We start from the raw sequence: 18,977 nt of genomic DNA, 5'->3' as shown, positions 1-18,977 counted from the left end.
TTGCAGTGTGCAGGTACCCAGGATTTGCACCATGCATTTCACCGGGCTTGCAGTGTGCACATCCCCAGGGTTTGCACGGCCCGGCACTGTGTCGTTCACGGATTCCAGGGTTGCGCCATGCACACCCTCCGGCTTGCGCCATCCCCGGGCTTTGCACTGTGGACATCCCCACGCTTGCAGCGTGCATTTCRCAGAATCACAGAATCGTTTCCCCAAGTTGCGCTGTGCACGTGCCCCGGATTGCAGGCTGCGTGCCCAGGGCTTGCGCTGTGCGTTTCCTCCCTCCTCACTGCATGAGAGCTCAGGGGCTCTGCCTGCGTGCRCTCCAGGCTCCCGCTGCCCCTTTCCCCTGCTTTGCCGCCTGCACTGYGTGCACCCCAGGCTTGCACCGTGCACAGCGTCCATAGCTTGCGCCGTGCACCTGCCGGCATTGCACTGTGCACGGCATGCAGAGCTGCAGAACGCTCTTTGAGGCTGTGGTTCCCTCGATTTGTACTTCATTTTTGCAGTGCTGCATAAGGCTGTGTGGACCTAAGGGCAGAGGAGCGGGTTGCYCTCGCGTGTCGCGCTGCAGCGGTGCCCAGCGCGCTGCAAACCCCTCTGAGTTCCCTCTTGCGCCAGGGCTGAGCAGCGCTCAGGGCTTAAACCCCATCCTTTTTCTCCYGCTTTGGGTAGTTTGGGGATGCAGGTACCCAAGTGCATCCGTCAAGGGTTAAGCTGAGTCCGGCAGCAGGAAGGAGAGCCYGGGGATGCCCAAATCCTTGGGAGGCTTTTAGTGCTCAGCACATGGGAATAGGAGGCCGAGAGCCTCCTTTGGGAGGAGGATGCTCCCGCTTTGCCAGGCCTGGGAAAGCACCTTGCTTGCAAGAACCTTATTATTAGCCTTATTATTTATCTGTCTCCCAACCTTATTATTTATCTGTCTCCAAAGTTTGCAAAAGGACAATTAAAAAAAAAGAAAAACAAACAAAAAACAGATGCATGAGAGCAGCTCAGCACCAGGAACGTCTCCGTCTTCTAGGAAGCCTCTTTCCTCCCCTGCTTTCTTCCGCCTCAGGGCTTTCCCCAGCTGCGCTCCCCCGCTTGCAAGCCGTTTAGGACCGGATCACCTGGACRTGCAGGTTCGGGGCGGCTGTCGCCTTTCCAGGGATTTGCCAGCGCGTTTTCCGTGGACGCGGAGCRCGTGCTGGCCGCGAGGAGCCGCGGGACGCGCGGGGTCCCGGCCGAGCCGCTCCGGGCGCCGCTGCCGCCGGGATTCGCCATTCCGCAGGCACTGGGTGTTTGCGGACGAGGTGCGGCCGGCAAACCGGTCGCGCCGCTTCTGCCCTCCCCTTTGCYGCAGGCTGCCCGGACACGTCGCCTTTGGGGCGAGCCGGAGCCGGGAAGCAGCTCCGGAGGTGAGAGAAAGAGAGGGATGCGAGGTGGGATTCACCGCGCTGACACGGGGCCGATGGAGTGGCTACGTCCTCCGAGAAATCGGCTTTTCCCAGGAAAGGTTGGAGGCCCCCGTGTTGCTTTCTTGTAGTGAAAGAGCTGGGAATTCAAGCGGGAGTTTGGATTTCTTTGCACGGATCCCGCTGGGCACCAAGGCCGGGCGCCGGCTGGTGTCAATGGGATATGTCAGCTGCGGGTGACATTCCAGGGCTTTGGGAGAGGCTCGCAGGGTGTCTCGCTGGAACGGCGTTTCCATGAGAAAAGAGGTGGCTCCGGAGCCGTGTGGGCTTTTGTCTGGGTGGAAAYGTCCGACTGAAGAGTCGTGCCAGGAGAGGAGTCGCAGGATAGGAAGCAGCGCCGGGGATCCGAACGCGTCTTCTAATCCCGAGTGGATTTGGGTGCGTGGGGCAGGGGGTTAATAGGCAACCAAAGCATCGACATGGAGAGCTGCAAACCTTGACGTCTGTGTTAGGGTTTGCAAGGTGGAAACCTCGCAAAAAGATGGGGGAAAAAGGTGCATTTTGGAGCTGGCTCTGCATTAGAGTTTGCAAGGTGGAAACTTTGCAAAAAAAAAAATGGGGCAAAAAGGTGCATTTTGGGGCCGCGTGAGCGAGGCCGGCGCAGTGCCGGGCTGCGGCCGTGCTCCAGCTGGCTCGTGGCCAGCTCCGCTCCCTTCCCCCTGCCCGGAGCCGCCGCGGAGGCCGCTTTTGTCCCCGCGCCGCGTGACGGTCACGTGCGGCCGCCCGGCGCCTCCCTCCCGCCTTCGTCCCCGCGGCCTCCTCTTCGTCGCCGCTCCGCGCCTTTCCTAAGGGGCCTTCCCTCCTCTCCGGCTCCGCAGATAGCAGCAGGTTGCTGGGCCAGCGGCCGCCGGGCTACGGGACACTGCGGCCGGGCTCCAGCGGAGGCGGCATGGTACGTACGCGGCGCTCTCGCCGCCTTTATCATTTGCATCATTTCATTAGATATATATATTTTTATATACTTTGATTGATAGATTATTGTCTTTAAATGGCCTGCGTGTCCCCGCAGGAGGTGACGGGCTACGCGAGGCGGCGCTGGCGGGTGCTCCTGTGCCACGCGGGCGCCGTGCTCAGCGCGGGGCTCCTGCTCCTGCTCTTCCACTGGAAGCCCAGCCTGGAGGTGCGCGCCAAGGGCAGGCCGTGCCCGCTCGGCCAGGCCCACTGGGTCGTCATCAGGGTGAGTGGTGATGAGCGAGCTCCGGTGGAGCCCGGGTTGCCTTCGAGGGCTGTCTTGGCCATTGATGTCGCAGGGAGGTCCTGGGCGAGTTGCTTCGCTGCTCCTCTTCCTCGCCCTCCCACTGCAACGTTGATGTTTGACCAACGTTGGGTTGGTGCCACCACAGTCAAGTGGTTCCCAGGCCCAGTCCTAGAAGCAAGCGGTGCTTTGCTGTTCTGTGCCCGCTCTCCTGGCTTTGTTTTGTCCATATTTTTTATCTGGGAGTTGCAGGCGGGCGGGACGTGGACTCGTTTTGTGGAGGGAGGCAGGTGGCCGGGGATGGTGGGACCTTCACGCGGGGCGGTTCCTCGTCACGGTGTCCGTTCCCGGTGGCGAGCTGCGCGTGTGTTGCAGGACCGCTTTGGGCAGTGCTTCACTGCACGGGTGCGCACGGAGGCGCTGGGCGATGGCAGGTGGGTCGAGGTCGCCCGTGGGGTGCAGGCGGCCCCTTCCCATGGTAGCTCCACCCCATGGTGGGCGCCCGTCCAGGCTGGATGTGCCTGAAGTCGCTTCTCCATCGCGAGCAGCCTGGAGCATCACCCAGGAGCCCGCCTGGAGGAGCGGACGACCACCATCACCATGGGCGCCTCGGAGGAGGAGGAGAGCCGCGACACCATCCGGCTGCACGAGAAGGAGGAGGTAACGCCGGTCCCGTCCTGTGCCACCCTCCCGTGGTGCCAGTCTGAGCCCCGGGCTCTGCTGACCCCCTGCCCTCCACGTTGCTCTGCTCAGAGGAACTTCTTGCGCTACTACCTCTTTGAGGGCTTGCGCTACGTGTGGATCGAGAGGCGACAGGCGTTCTGCAAAGTCAGGTACCTCCAGCTCGGGGATGGATGGAAGCATGGATGGAAGGATGGATGGAGGGAGGGAGGGATGGATGGATAGAAGGATGGAGGGAAGGATAGAGGGAGGGATGGGAGGATGAATGGAAGGAGGAATGGATGGAGGTCCCAGAAAAGGAGACACCATGTGTTGGCTTGGGCTCCTGCTGGATTTTTAAACACACTTCTGTCAGGGATTACAGCAGGTCTGTGAGATCCCTGACACATTTCTTCACCTTTTCCTTCCATTCTTCCAGTGATTTGGATGAAGGCTGGACCTGTGAGGATCTCCACCTCACCCAGGCAGGTCTTGAGCAGCAGGACCACAACACCAGGTAGGAATGTCACAGGGGGACCTGATACACAGGGCATCATATAGCTTAAATCTTCACTATGCTTAGAAAGAAATACTTTTTAAAAAACTGCTTTTCTTGCAGGACTTGCCTTTTTTATTGCAATAATTGCCCTGCTTTTGTTACCCTTYCCAAGCGATGCACTGAGATCTTAGGACCCCTCTCCGTCCCATCTGCTCCCCAGGCAGATGGTGACTTAGAGCCATCAACCTGGCTGGTTTTCAGTATCAGGGCCTTGGGTGCTCGGTCTCCCTGGGGCTCCCGTGCGGGTCTGGCAGCATGGTGGCCTTCACCTTGGGCATGCAGCTCTTCTCCACTGCATAGTCGCTTCCCCTTTGCTCTCCTCTCCCTTCTGTAGGAGGAAGATCTACGGCCCGAACCTCATCGAGGTGCCGGTGAARTCCTACGCGAGGCTGCTGGTGGAGGAGGTGGGCGCGCGGTGGCTCGGAGGAGCAGGTTGTCCCCAGGGCTAAGGCCTGGTGCCCTCTAAACCAAGGACGTTAAGTTCAGGGGCTCTCCTGAACTTCAGGGAGAAGAGGACTTTAGGAGAGAGATCGGAGGAGGCAGAGCTGAGGCAGCTGTGGAGAGAACCTGTCCTGCCCCTTAGCTCAGGCACGAGTGTCCTTGGGAGGTGGCTCTCACGTATCTGGATGTCCTCACCATGGATAGGACGACCTTGATCTGGAGTCCTGACCATAGGCAAAGCCAGGGAGGCCAGAGAAGGCAGCTGATCCATCAGCCACCCCAAGGAAGGGCCAGCTTCTCTACATGGGCTTCTCATGGAGCCTGGAGGTCTCACAAGGGCCTGGAGGAGGCTCGTCTCCAAACCTGCTCTCCTTGCTGGTTCCCCTGCAGGTGCTCAACCCCTTCTACATCTTCCAAGCGTTCAGCATCGTGCTGTGGGTCTGCGATGCCTACTACTACTACGCTGCCTGCATCTTCCTCATTTCCACCATCTCCCTAGGGCTGTCCCTCTACGAGACGAGGAAGGTTGGTCACGGGCTCCACGGGAGGACAAAGACGTGGGGAAATGGAGGGGACACCTTAGCAGATCCCAGCCCCCCTTGGGGACCCGAGGAGGAAGGCCAGGGTGAGAGGGAGGAACCGCAGGGTGATCCCGTGCAGGAGGCCCTGCAAGCTGAGCCCAAGCTCGCCTTGGACCTCCAGCTGCTAGGGCAGATTCCCTCATCCTCCTGCCCCATCCCTAGCCCRATATGCTCAAGAGTTGACCCCGGTGGGGACTTGGCCGCGGTTGCCCGGTCCCTCGGGCGCCTGCTGAGCACTCGCTTCCCTACAGCAAAGCGCCACGCTGCAGACCATGGCCAAGATGTCGGTCGGCGTCCGAGTGCGCAGCCCCAGCGGAGGTGAGCAGCGTGGTGCCCGCGGGGCTGCCGGGTGGCCACGGCGTGCCTGGCATTCCCGGGAAGCTGCCTCGTTGAGTTCGGTAGCAGGCAGCACCACAACATCTGCTGGGCTTGAGTTGTTGCCCGGGCTGTTGAGTTGCCCGGGCTGTTGAGTTGCCCGAGCTGTTGAGTTGCCCGGGCTGTTGAGTAGACCCAAGGGATGGAGGACTTGCTGCTTGTGGCCTTCAGCCGAGGCCCGCGGGACGGGGCTGGGGCCACTGGCCTGAGCGCTGGTGCTGTCTCCAGCCGAGACGGTGGTGAGCTCGGCGGACCTGGTGCCYGGCGACTGCATCAGCCTCCCGTGCGACGGGATGCTGGTCCCCTGCGACGCCGCGCTGCTGACGGGCGAGTGCATGGTCAACGAGAGCATGCTGACAGGTGAGAGTGGCGGCGCCGGCACGGCTGCTCGCATCCAAACCTGGACTTTTTGGGGGGGATTTAGAGGGAAAACATCAAGCTGGGTGTCTCCTGAGACCCTAAGGCAGCTGCTTCCCGTCCTTCTGTTCACCCACCCCGGCACAGCGGCTGCTGGAAGGGCYGGTTCGACCCCGTTGCCCTGGGGGTTATAGACCGGCCCCCACAGAATCATGGAATATTCAAGGTTGGAAGGGACCTCTAGAGATCATCTAGTCCAACCTTCCCGCTCAAGCAGGCACACCCAGAGCATGTGGCACAGGGTGGCATCCAGGTGGGTTTTGAAGACCTCCRGAAAAGGAGACTCCACAACCTCCCTGGGCAGCCTGTTCCACTGCTCTGTCACCCTCACAGTAAGGAAGCTCCTCCTCACCTGGAGATGGAGGACCRTCACTACACGATGGTCCTCCCCAGCACGGGTGTCTCCCCCAGGCGAGAGCGTGCCGGTGATGAAAACTCCTCTCCCGGCGGGTGGCCGCGCAGCCCACGCCATCTACTCGCCCGAGGAACACCGTCGGCACACGCTGTTCTGCGGCACGCAGGTCATCCAAGCCAAGTCCTACGTGGGCAAAGAGGTGCTGGCCGTGGTGACGCGCACAGGTGATGAATGAATGGGCAGCGTGAAGGCCTCCCTTGGCCGTGTCCTTCCAAGCAAACCTGGCAATATTCAGTCCTGCTGCTCCTCTCCCACAGGGTTTTGCACAGCCAAGGGGGACCTCATCAGCTCCATCCTCTACCCCAAGCCTGTAAGCTTCAAGTTCTACAAGGACGCCGTGAAGTTTGTGCTGTTCCTCGCCGTCCTAGGTACACCCGAGCACAGCCAAATTCCGCATCCTGTGTGGATCCACCCACTTCTCCTCGTGATGGAGCTTGTTTTCTCCTTTCTCTCCTGCACAGCTTTCATCGGCACGCTATACAGCATCTTGGTCTTGGTCAAAAACCAGGTATGCTTCYTGGAGCTGCTGAGCCCTTGGGTGCTGGAGCTGGCGCTGGGCCCGTCAGCCAGCGCTGGTGGAGATGGTTGGGAGATGTTGGTGCCCCGGGTGCTTACGCTGCCCCGTGTCTCCTCACTGTGTCCCGCGGCAGGTTCCTGTGGGGCAGATCATCATCCGTGCCCTCGACCTGGTCACCGTCATCGTGCCGCCGGCCTTGCCAGCTGCCATGACCGTGGGCACCATCTATGCCCAGAACAGGCTGAAGAACCAGGGTATCTTCTGCATCAGCCCTCCTCGTATCAACCTGTGCGGGAAGATCCGCCTGGTCTGCTTTGACAAGGTGAGGTCCAGGGTGGCGCTGGCCGTGGTGGGAGGTGAAGGCTGGCCTGGACCCACCACCCTCTCCATTGCCCACAGACGGGAACCCTCACGGAGGAGGGTTTGGATGTGTGGGGCGTCGTCCCGCTGGACAGGGACCGTTTCTTGCCCATCGTCCACGAGCCCCGCTGCCTTCCCGACGGTCCCCTGCTCTACGCCCTGGCCGCCTGCCACACCATCTCGCTGCTGCGCACACAGCCCATCGGCGACCCCGTGGACCTCAAGATGATGGAATCCACCGGCTGGGTAAGGAGGACAGAGGGAATAGCAGTGGGCGATGCTTTCCTCCCAGGTGGCCAATGTGCTGTCGCAGCGGAAAGGAGGGGACTCGCGTGGGCTTTGTCCTCTCAGCATCTTTGGTTGCAGCACCTGGAGATGCCGGAGGAGGACCAAGCGGAGCCTCCTGTCATGGAGCAGTTTGGGACCAAGGTCTTGGCCGTGATGAAGCCTCCACCTGTGGAAGAACAGCCTCGAGACACGGTAGGTCCTGGCTGAGCTATGACGAGGCGGGTACGTGTTGTGGCATCACCCTCAACTTAAGTGGCCTTCCTAAGGGATGCTCTGCTCTGCCTTAGTAGATCCTCTCCATCTCCGATTGGGGGCGATCTCTGTCTACATCAGGTTTTCCTGATGGATGCTGACACCCACCCGCTCCCTTCCCTCTGCAGAAGCACCAGGTGCCCGTGGGCATCCTCCGGCGGTTCCCCTTCTCCTCCTCCTTGCAGAGGATGAGCGTGCTGGCGAAGCTGCCTGGCCAGGCCTCTGTGGAAGCCTACGTCAAAGGGGCGCCGGAGATGGTGGCCAGCCTCTGCAGGAAGGACACGGGTAGGGGCTGGGGAGGGCGACTGCCCGCTCTGTGCCACTCACCTCGAACCAGGCCACTTGTTGATGATGATGATGATGAGCAGGAGCTCATTGGGCAACTGTTTTGACCTCGCTTCTCCCTCACGGCCGCCAGTGCCCCCGGATTTCTCCCAGATGCTGCGGCACTACACCACGGACGGCTTCCGCGTGCTGGGTCTCGCCTGCAAAGCCCTCAGCACCGTGACCACCTTCGAGGAGGCCCTGCAGCTCACAAGGTTGGTACAAACCATCTTCCCGCTATGCGGATCTTGATCGGTCCCTTCTCGCCTGCTTTGTGAGATGGTCCCTCAAGGAGCTGAGCATTGACTTTGGCGGAGCTTCCTGGCTTGCATGAGCCATTTCCCAACAGGGAGTCCGTTGAGAGCGGCTTGACCTTCCTCGGCTTCCTCGTCATGAAGAACGTGCTCAAGCCAGAGACAGCGCCCACCATTCACCTGCTGCGCAATGCCAACATCCGCCCCGTCATGGTGACAGGTACCACTCATGCCATGGATGTCCTTTCATGCCAGCTCTTTGCTCTTTTGCCACCCATCTCTTGGACGTTGACATCTCATGGCCGTGCTGGTCCGCACAGCTCACAGGGACTGGCAGGAGTCAACTTAGGGTGGCCCACAGCCAGGCAAGGAGCAKCTGCCAGGGCTGTGGGGTTGGAAGGTGCTGCGTTTGGGTCAGGAATAAGCTCTTGCCCTCCAAAACATCCTCGTGCATGAGGTTGCAGAGCCATACAAGAAGGAATCTGAGATGTCTGGGCTGCTCTTCATGGCCTGAAGGCACTAAGAGCCACGTGAGACCCTGCTAGCCAAGTTAGCCAACATTGCCCTGAGTGCTGCTGCCTCTGTCTGACAGGAGATAACATGTTGACAGCCGTGAACGTGGCCAAGAGCTGCCACATGGTGGAGCCGAAAGAGCGGGTCGTCTTTGTCAATGCCTCCCCGCCCACGGCTGACAAACCCGCYGCTCTGAAGTTCATCCTTGCCGAACACTCGCAGGGTGAAGAGGAGTCGGAGGTGAGTCCAGAGAGGGAGGACATTGGGTGGAGGCCGTTGGTCCCCTGGTGGCCACCAAGCTCCACAGAGATGCCGGCCTGCCCCCCCATGGAGAGCACGTGGCTTCCCTGGTGGGTTGTCTCCGCTTGCAGGGCCTCTACCAGCAGGACGGTCTCTGCCTCCAGCCGCGGCCCTGCCACTTGGCGCTGAACGGCAAGTCCTTCGCCGTACTTCAACAGCACTTCCCTGACCTGCTGCCCAAGGTGAGTCCAGCCCCGTCATGCCAGGGCACGTCCCAAGAAGGAGGACCAAYAGAGTGGCCTCATCTTGGCCCAGCACCTTTTGTTGGCCTTGCTGCTGCAAGGAGACATCCTCCATGCTGCGCGTGGTAGAAGAGGGTCAAGGTTGCATCAACCCAGCTCCTCCTGGTGACCAGCRTGCTCCAAGCATCAGCCCTTGGGTCGCCTTCCCAAGCGCTGTCAACGCCGCGTCCTTCCCTCCTTACAGATTCTCATCCGTGCGACTGTTTTTGCTCGCATGTCACCTGACCAGAAGACCCAGCTGGTGTGCAGCCTGCAGGAGCTCAAGTAGGTTCCTAGGACCAGCCACGTGGGGCRCAGAGGAGAACCAGGGGGCATCCCTGTCCACGGCAATGCCTCCTGCGTGCCAGAAGCTTGGGGTTTTGTGGCAGGGCTCTTGGCAGCTCTGAAATCCCATCTCACCCTTTCCCCAGCCGTGATGTGCTCATGGGTGCAAGCCAAGGGGCTCCGAAGGCCCCCAGGCCCTTGCCCACCCTACCCTTTGTGCCGCAGCTACTGCGTGGGGATGTGCGGGGATGGCGCCAATGACTGTGGGGCCCTGAAGGCCGCCGATGTGGGCGTCTCTCTCTCGGAGGCCGAGGCCTCGGTGGCGTCGCCTTTCACCTCCCGCGTTGCCAACATCGCCTGCGTGCCCACGCTCATCCGGTGAGCTGGGGAGCTTCRTCGGGGACAAGGCATGGAAGCCAGGGCGGGTTCTCGGTGTCCACTCTGTCCTTGCAGAAGGAGCTTTGTGTCCCTGAGCTGGTGGAGGCTGCTGAGGGAAGTGGTGCGGTCACTAACCCCGGCAGTGTCCAACACACGTGTAGATGAGGCCCTTAGGGATGTGGTTGCAAAGGCAGTGGTGGTGCTGGGTTTATGGGTGGACTTGATCCTACAAGTCTTTTCCGGATTTAATAATGACTCTGTGATCCTGTAAATTCTGCTTTTCTGCCCTCTCTGCAGGGAGGGCAGGTGCTCRCTGGTCACCTCCTTTGGGGTCTTCAAGTACATGGCCCTGTACAGCTTGGTGCAGTTCGTGTCTGTGCTGCTGCTCTACACGGTGAGCGTCCTCACACCAGCAGGGAGATGTCACAGCGGGGACAACTTCTCTGGTGGAGCCCAACAGAGGTGCAGGGGAGAGTGGAGAGAGCAGGGAAATGATCCCGCTTGAAACCTTTGCCTCACATTGTAGATGCTTTAGTGAGACCTGTCTGAGCTCTGAGATGTATCTGAGCACCTAAAATGSTCAGAGATACCCCAGGGTATTTCCAGACCCAGGCTATTGTCACCTTTTCGTGGTTGGGTTTGAAGCCATGGTCTTCTGTAGCCCCTCATAGGTCCTTGTGGCTTCAATGAGGGTGTTTTTTCCTTCCCAGATCAACACCAACCTGAGTGACTTTCAGTTCCTCTTCTTTGACCTCATCATCACCACCACCGTAGCGGTGCTGATGGGTCGGACGGGGCCTGCCAAGGAGCTGGGAGTGGAGCGTCCCCAAGGAGCGCTGATCAGTGTCCTCGTGCTGGGCAGCCTGCTCTTCCAGACAGCTCTGCTCATCACYGTGCAAGTCCTCAGCTACTTCATCACCATCTCACAGAGCTGGTAAGGGACACCCGGCTGTCCAGCTTCAGTGATGGCAACGGCATGGAGGGCTGAAACAAGGCTGATGTCCTGGGGGTTGTCCTTGACTCTGGCCAATGCCAGCTGCCTTCAAGGAGATACTGAACCGCAGCCACATACCTATGGAGGGAGGAGGTTGCTTGGTGTCTACATCTTTKTGCCTGCTGCCTTCTCCTCACAATTCATCTGGGTCTCATTCCCTGCCTTTTTTTTCCCTCTACCTGGTGCAGGTATGTGCCACTGAACAGCACGGTGACGGCTCCCCAGAACCTGCCCAACTACGAGAACACGGTCCTCTTCTGCATCACGGGCTTCCAGTATCTCATCTTGGCCGTGGCCATGTCCAAGGGCTACCCGTTTCGGGAGCCGCTGTACACCAACGGTGAGGACGAGGCTGCCCAGAGACACCCTTCCCTGAGTGGGCCCGGGGAGCTGTCAAGGCTTCCTTCTCAATCGCCTTCCCTCTCGCCCTCAGTGCTCTTCTTGCTAGTCCTCGTTGCCCTCTTCGGCCTCATGGTGTGGTTGACCTTGTACCCGCTGGGCTTCCCCAAAACCCTGCTGAAGCTGCAGGCCATCGACGACTTGAACTTCAAGCTGCTCCTGCTGGGAGTCGCCGCGCTCAACTTCTTCGCCGCCTTCGTGCTGGAGGTGAGGCCAGGCATGTTGGCTCCRAGTCTTTGGACGTTGTTTCCCCATGAGCTCCTTTTGTGTCTTCACAGTGCAGTGAGGGCCTTTTGGGTCTCCCTAACCAAGTGCTTGACCCTTGGGACCCATGGCCTCCTCCCAGACCCCTTCTTCCCRTCTTTGCTTTGCCGCAGACCGCCCTGGACCACGGCTTGCTTTGCTGCCTGCGCAAGCTGCGCCGGAAGAAGGTCTCCAAGAAGCTCTTCAAGCGACTGGAGAAGGAGTTGAGCCAGCAGCAGCCCTCCTGGCCGCCCCTGAATGAACCGCTCTTTGCAACACCCAAGCTGTCCATCACTGTGAGATAGCCATGGTCGGTGTGGGCCAGGCCACCCTCCTCCCTGCCTTCCAGCCCCTCGTCATTGAGGGGTTGACCCTGGTACCAACGTTGGCCACGGGCACCTGCGCCCAGGTGGAGATGCTCCATGCAGGGCGAGGGATACAGTAGGTAGCTAAGGACCATCAGGGCATCTTGYCTTTGCCGTGGGGACGTCCTCAGCACGGCAGCTCACCCCCGAGCCGTGCTGGCCCCAGCCGTGGCCACCACCAAGCCTGCTGAGAAGCCAAGCAGGGAGGAGGACGTGCAGAAGAGGAGAACCCCCCTTGCCCCTGTTGCCCCACGCTGTCCCGCTCAACCCCGCCAAGGTGGAGGAGGTCTCATCCCGCTGATGCCGTCGGCTCYGCTCACTGTGACCCCGCCGCCTCCGCCTTGCTCCCGACCGGCCGCCCCGGATGTGTAGGAAGTGTTTACAAGGGCCCTGCTCCAGAGCCCCGGAAAAACCCAAATCCCTCCTTTTTACAGCCTTTTTGCGAGCCCCTGGTGTGTTGCTGTGAGCCGCCGGCTCTTGCGAGCGCCGGCGGGAGCGGTGGCCAATAAATGCACCCTCTTTTCTCGCCCGCTTTTCTCCATGGGATGGGTACTGCTGGGGAGGGTAGGGAGTTGGCCGCCTCCGAGCGTGSTTTTGGGTTCAAAGGTTGGTATTTGGGGGCGGCTCGGCAGCCTGGGGCCCCTTCTGAGGCCGGCGGTGCCTCTCTGCCCTCCTGGAGGTCGGGATTAGATCAGGAAATGAGGCACAGGCAGAGGTAAGAGGTTTCCTGAAATCCCAGCCAGGATTAAAACTGGTTTCCTGAGCCAAAAAGAAAAGAAAAAGAAACCTTTTTGCCTTAATTTAGCAGTTCTGCAAGCACGGGGAGGCTGAAAATGCAGCCAAAGCAGGAAAGAAAAAAAAAAAAAGAAGAAATGGAAAAAAAAAAGCCCACAAATAAATACTAGTATCCCCAAACTCACTCGGGCTGCTTTGCTTCCTGGGAAAAAAAAAAAAAGAACAAAAAAGAAAATCACATTCACCTATTTTCCAGGGAGCTGCCGAGCCTTCCGTTTGCTCCGGGCACAGAGGCTTGAGGGAGCCCCCTGCTTTTCCCCGGGCCTCCCAGGAAAATCCTCTGGCTGGAGGAGGAACCCTAGGGCTCCCTGTACCTCCATGAGCCGCTTCCCGGCTCCCTGGGAGCGGCTTTTGCCCATCCCGCATTTCCTGGGGGATGTGGCCCCCGCAGAGGGGCAGAGCGGGAAGCTTTTCCATGCAGCCCAGGGAGCGAGGGCCCCCCGCTCAGCCCAAATCCCTGCGTTTTATTATTATTATTCCTCTTTCATGCATGGGATACGTTCTCCCATGCTCCAGCCCGCCAGCCATGTCCCCRAATCCCCTCATGTCCCTCCACGTCYCCCTCGGGGCACAGAAACCCCCCCAACCCTTGGGGCTTATCCCGCTTTCCCTGTTTTCCCAGACATACATTGGAAGCCGTTTTCCGAGGACTCGCTTCTCCCTGCGCGACCCCACGGGTTTCCACGTCGACTCCAACCCCCGGCATTGCTCAGGCTGTTGCATTTCCTATTATTATTATTATTGCTACTCTTATTATTCCTGTTGCTTCGCCTCCCCAGCCTGCAGCTTTCTGGGGAGGAGGAGGAGAAAGAGGAGGAGGAGGAGGAGGAAGGGGAAGGACCAGGTGTAGCCCTAGGACCCAGCGGAGCCCCCGTGCTGGAGGTAGGAGCTTCTGGCTCAGTTGGGATCCTTCGGGAGCAGAGGAGAAGCCGGCGGCGGGAAAAGGCACCAGCAGCACCCAGAGCGGGTAGGGACCCCCATCCCGGGCACAGGGACCCCCATCCCGGGCACAGGGACCCCCCCCGGGGGCAGGGCCCCCCCCCGGGCACAGGGACCCCCCCCGGGGGCAGGGACCCCCCCGGGGCATCCGCGAACGCGGGGCGGGCTGGAAACTTCCCGCTTGCGCCGGCCGCGGCGAGGGGCCCGAAACTCCATTTTTTAGGGGGAATTTGGGGCACTGCGAGTCGCCCCAGGCTGGGAGCTCCTCACCCCCTCAGTGCCAGAGCTGCTGGGAGGGTTTTTTTGGGGGGGAAACTTTGGAAACTTAATAAAAGCGGAGGGAAAAACTCCGGAGCTCCCAAAACCCCTTTCGGGACAGCAAAAATKTGCATCGTTTTTTAATTTCTTTTTTCCTTTTTTGTCTTTTGGCGGGGGAGGTGAGTCCTGAAAAGCCGGGAGCGCTTCCAAGGGCTCCCCTGCCCGCGTCTTTTTAACCTTTGCAGCTCCCGCCGACCACCCTCCCGCTAAAACCACTCCCCACGCACCCCGAAGTCCCGAGGAAGCAGCGCTTTAGTGGCTTATTTGCATTTATTTTCGTGCAGCCACACGGTGCAAAAAGGAGATTTGAGCGTTTCTGCCGGTTTGGGTTTATTTTGGGGAGGGGGGACTGGTTTTTTTCCTGTCTCCCCTTGCAGCAATGGGGACGCCCGGAGCGTTGCAGGAGGGGCAGGCGAGAGAGGCAGCAAAACCCCCGGGGGACTTTTTACCCTTGGTCAGCTGCCAGAAAATTTGAATTTTTTTTTTTTTTCCATATTCCCTTTGTTCTCGCACTCTCTGGCAACCGAAGAGCTTTGGAGCTTTTTTTTCCCTTTTTTTTTTTTTTTTTTTTTTTTTTTTTTTTTTTTTTTGGGAAAAGCTGGAGTTGGGGGAGGGGGCAGGGCTGGGGGAAGGGGGGCTTAGCCCAATGAAGAGGCCGGGCGCTGCCCTGCGCTTGATTGTTCCCAGATGTGTGCGGCAAAAAAAAAACATCTGGCTGCGCACGGAGCCGCCAGCCCCCCTGCATGGAGCCCGGCGGCTGCCTCCAGCCGCTGGGATTTGGGATCGGAGGCTGGGAAAAGGCAGTGGGCRCCGGGGGGAGCTGCCAGGTTCGCTCCTCCGATTGGGGAAAAAAAGGGAAAACTTGGCTTGTTTTTCCCTGGAAGGACGTGGTGGGGCCCCTTTCCCAGTGCCTTGCATGAAGCCCGTGGGCTCAGAGGCATTGTGAGGTTTTTGGGATGGCCCAGGGAGGGGATGGTGCCCCTTGGGACGGGATATGCCCAGCAGGGCTTTCCGTGGGAATTGGGACCTCCGGATCTCCCGTGGCCTCGGCTGGGACCACTGAATCCCAGCTGGGCCACGTGCTCCGGAGAGCCGGAGCGAGGGCATCCRTGGGCAGATGGATCTCGCCACATGTGCCCCGGCCTAGTCAGGTAGATCCAGCTGGAAACGGAGCCTGGGGCGAGCACATGGATCTCCCACATCCCTGGACAATCCCCTTTGTATCCTGGGATGTGCTTAACCCCAGTTAAACCTGCGTCGGGCGCTCACTTGGCTGCAGGAAGCGAGAAGGCCAAGGGCCATGGAGAACCAGCACCAGCTCCATCCATGACACCAGCAACCGGGCCAACCCCTGGCTTTGGTGGCCGCCAAACCCTGCCCATGGGTCAGGCTTGGTTACCAGCTTCTGGATCCAGTAGAAAGAGGCTTTCTGCTCTCTGAGAACCAGGGAAAGCCCAAGTCTCATCCTGCATGGGATGCAGGGTTTGGCCCATCTCTGGTACCTGTGGATGGAGCAGGACATGGTCCCTAGGGGATGCTCTGCCTTGGTGGTGGTGCAGGACATCGTCCGTAGGAGATATGATGCTTTTGTGAAGATGCAGGATATGGTCTCTACAAGATGCTACATTTTGGTGGTGTGGGGCATGGTCCTTAGGAGATGCTTCACTTTGGTGGTGTGGGATGTGGTCCTTAGGAGATGCTATGTTTTCATGCTGTAGGATGTGGTCTGTAAGAGTTCCTACATTTTGATGGTATGGGACATGGTTCATAGGAAATGCTACGTTAGAGATGTTGGAGGACACAGTCCCTAGCAGATAATACGCTTCGATGCTGGTGTGCAATGTGGTGCCTAGGAGATGTTACACTTTGGTCACTGGGCAAGACATGGTCCATGGAAGTTMTTGTGCTTTGCTGACGTTGCATGACATGGTCATGCTGGTGCATGATGCATRCTGGTGCATGACATGGTCATGCATGACATGGAGATGCTACACTTTGATGGTGGTGCAGGACACGGTCTCTAGAAGTTGCAGCACTTTAGTGATGGTGCATGACATGGTCCCTAGAAGGCATTAAGCTTGGATGATGGTGCAGGACTTGGTCTCTACGAGTTCCTACACTTTGATGGTGTGGGAGGTGCTCCATAGGAGTTCCTACACTTTGGTTATGGTGCAGGATGTGGTCTCTAGAAGAGGCTACACTTTCGTTCAGCACATGGTCCCTGTGAGATACTACCCTTTGATGATATGGGACAAGGCCCATGGGGGACGCTAATGCTTCGGTGATGGTGTGGGACATGGTCTCTATGAGATGCTATACTCTGGCGGTGTAGGACTTGATCCATGGGTCCATAGGTCCATGAGATGCTCTGCTCTGGTGATGGTGCAGGTGTAGAAGATGCTGCACCTTGGCGATGGTGCAGGACATGGTCCATAGGAGATGTGGATAGGATGGTGGCGCAGGATGTGGTGCTACACTTCAATGGTGGAGAACATGCTCCGTAGGAACATGCTCATAGGATCCCGATGCTGCCACATGTGGCCTCTAGGAGCTGCCCTTGGATGGTGCAGGGCGTCACGCCAAGAAGACRCTGCCACCACCATGTTTCTATATGTGCGCGTATACGTGCGGGGAGGGAAGGGGCCACCCGCCGGGACGCTGGGAACGGGAAGCAGCCGTTGGGAAGCGCCGGGGCCTCCGGCAGCTCCCGGTGCTGCCCGAGGCTCCGGCAGCTCCAGAGCCCCTTGCATGGGGCTTGTGGGGTTTTTGGGGGGGAGAGTTGTGATTTGGGGGTGGGTTTGGGTGGCGGGAGCTAGAGGGGGGGTTCTCACCGCCTCGTTGCAAGGAGCTCCCCGCAAGGCCCGCCGGGTGCATCGTGGTGCTCGCCGCGCCGCGCCGCCGCGCTCGCCCGCCGCTGCCATGAGGGCGCTGCTGCTCTCGCTGCTCTGCCTGCCAGGTGGGTGCCGGAGCCCCCGCAGACCCCAGCGTCCCGGCCCCTCGCCGCCGGGGCGGGGGGAGGAAGGCCCTGTCCCGCAGCCTCCTCCTCCTCCCGCGTGGTGTCCCGGCGCCGGTGACACCCCCGGCCGCTGCTCGTGTCTCCCCAGCAGCGCTGCTGGCGCAGGGGCAGTACAGCCGCTTTGAAGGCATCACCTACCCCGAGCCGGTGCAATATTCCCAGTACGACCAGCAAGCAGGTGAGAGCCTCTCTGGCACAGGCAGCTGGGAAAACACCCCCGTTCCTCTCTTTTTCCCCCTTTTTGCCTCCTTATTTTTGCATTTTCCACCCTTCCCTGGGGCGCTTGCAGCCCGATGCCGCTAAACCCGTTTGCTTCCCCCCCCTAGAAATCCAGGATTACTACGACTATCACGGTAAGCGGCTCCGGCGCGATGGTCCCCAGCACGGGGGTGCGGRCACCCCCACACACCCTTTGCTCCAGGATACCCCCCGGCCGCGGGTGCCGGGGCGGGAAAGGGGGACCCGGGCATGAGCGCGGGCGGCTCTCGCCTGCAGATGTGACGCCCCGCGCCCCCGAGGAGCAGTTTCGGTACCAGTCGCAGCAGCAGTCGCAGCAGGAGGTGGTGCCAGCGCCCACCCCAGGTGAGCAGCCAGGCCTGCACTTTCGCTGCTGCAGTTTTGCAGCCACCTCTTTGCATGCGACAATTTTGCAGGCGCTGTTTTGTAGCCCTGGCTTTGAGGCCACGGGTTTGCAGGCACCATTTTGAAGCCCCCGCTTTGCATGTACAATTTTGCAGGCACCGTTTTGTGGCCGTGGTTTTGCAGCCACGTCTTTGCATGCACAATTTTGCAGCCGTGGATTTGCACACACAGTTTCGCGTGAACAATTCCGAGGCGGGTTTGCATGCACAATTTTGCAGGTGCTGCTTTTAGGGCAGAGCATTGAAATCACCAGTTTGCAGCCATGGTTTTGCAGGTACCAACTGCAGGTGCCCTTTTTGAGGTACCATTTGCAGTCATTGTTGGCACCCATGCTTTTGCGGATGCCCTTTTGCAAGTGCTATTTTGCAGCTGCAATTTGCAGCCRCGGTTTTGCAGCCGCTGTTTTGCAAGCACCATAGAGCAGCCGCAGCTTTGTAGCCGTGGCACTGTAAGCACAGGTCTGCAGCCACCATTTGCATGCACAGCTTTGCAAGCACCGTTTTGCAGCTGCATTTTGGCAGGCGCCCTTTGCAGCTGCCCGCTTGCAGATGCCAGTCTGCAGGCACCGTTTTGCAGCCACCGTTTGCAGGCACCGTTTTGCAAACACGGTTTTGCTGCTGCAGTTTTGCGGCCACCTCCCTAACTTTGTTCTCCCCGCAGCTGCCCTCCCCGAGACGGAGCCCACAGAGCCTGGACCCCTGGGTGAGTTCCCGCCTGGCTCCACTCCCGACAGGACACGGAGCGAAACCGCCGGCCAAACTTATGACTTTGGGCCAAAAAAAACGTGGGGAAAAAATCACATCATTTTCCCCATTTAACCATCCCGCGAAGCACCTGGGCCGGAGCCAGGCCGAGCTGGCAGGGCTCCTGGGTCGGCCGCGGTGCCGGGAGCTGCTGCAGCTCGGCAGGGATTTTCCATCCTGCTTTGGAGCCCCTGGGGGTTGCACTGGCACGATGCTTGCTGCATTTGCAGCATTGCAGAGCCCCGGTGCGTTTGCAGCACTATGGATTCTCCCTGCATTTGCAGCACTACAAACGCCTGCTGCACTTGCAGCACTGCACGTGCTCGCTGCACTTGCAGTGCTGTGGAGTCCCGTTGCATTTACTGCACTGCAGATGTTCCCTACATTTGCAGCACCGTGGATGCTTGCAGCTTTTGCAGCATTGTGCATTTGTGCAGCATCATGCACGCTTGCTGCATTTGCAGCATCGTGGGTGCCCGCTGCTTTTGCAGCATTGCAGGCACTYGCTGTGTTGCAGTACCATGCATGCTCATGGTGTCTGTGGCATATTGAAAGCCTGCTTTGTTTGCAGCAGCGCAGGTGCCTGCTGTGTTTGCAGCACTGTGGAGCCCTGTTGCATTTGCAGCACTGTGGCTGCTCACTGAGCTTGCAGCATCGTGGACACCTGCTGCATTTGCAGCACTGGGCATGCTCACAGCACTTGCAGCACTGCAGATGCTTGCAGCATTGCAATA

At 59.5% G+C, this 18,977-nt stretch overlaps 2 protein-coding genes across 2 annotated transcripts in view; both read left to right on the top strand.

The window, feature by feature from the left end:
* Positions 1 to 1,935: 1,935 nt before the first annotated feature.
* Positions 1,936 to 12,032, top strand: ATP13A2 (ATPase cation transporting 13A2). Its single transcript, XM_026053567.1, has 29 exons — positions 1,936 to 1,948; positions 2,273 to 2,346; positions 2,464 to 2,631; positions 3,025 to 3,083; positions 3,198 to 3,309; positions 3,403 to 3,482; positions 3,749 to 3,826; positions 4,203 to 4,272; positions 4,700 to 4,834; positions 5,142 to 5,208; positions 5,494 to 5,625; positions 6,094 to 6,261; positions 6,355 to 6,465; positions 6,559 to 6,605; positions 6,748 to 6,936; positions 7,014 to 7,220; positions 7,341 to 7,454; positions 7,643 to 7,799; positions 7,933 to 8,053; positions 8,188 to 8,312; positions 8,685 to 8,845; positions 8,977 to 9,087; positions 9,332 to 9,411; positions 9,637 to 9,789; positions 10,087 to 10,183; positions 10,500 to 10,723; positions 10,972 to 11,123; positions 11,217 to 11,389; positions 11,560 to 12,032. The coding sequence occupies exons 1-29, from the start codon at positions 1,936 to 1,938 to the stop codon at positions 11,728 to 11,730; spliced, it is 3,549 nt and encodes a 1,182-aa protein (XP_025909352.1). The 3' UTR covers positions 11,731 to 12,032.
* A 4,729-nt stretch (positions 12,033 to 16,761) lies between these two features.
* Positions 16,762 to 18,977, top strand: part of MFAP2 (microfibril associated protein 2) — a 3,987-nt gene continuing 1,771 nt past the window's right edge. The window contains exons 1-5 of the mRNA XM_026053566.1: positions 16,762 to 16,798; positions 16,947 to 17,036; positions 17,185 to 17,211; positions 17,354 to 17,440; positions 18,161 to 18,202. Coding sequence (XP_025909351.1) covers positions 16,762 to 16,798; positions 16,947 to 17,036; positions 17,185 to 17,211; positions 17,354 to 17,440; positions 18,161 to 18,202 — 283 coding nt within the window. The remainder of the gene's footprint in view (positions 16,799 to 16,946; positions 17,037 to 17,184; positions 17,212 to 17,353; positions 17,441 to 18,160; positions 18,203 to 18,977) is intronic.

This window comes from Nothoprocta perdicaria, unplaced genomic scaffold, assembly GCF_003342845.1.
Source record: "Nothoprocta perdicaria isolate Ctin4 unplaced genomic scaffold, notPer1 scaffold_117, whole genome shotgun sequence".
NCBI lineage: Eukaryota > Metazoa > Chordata > Aves > Tinamiformes > Tinamidae > Nothoprocta > Nothoprocta perdicaria.
Note: the sequence above shows the minus strand (reverse complement) of the source record. Positions and strands in the feature narration are given on the sequence as shown.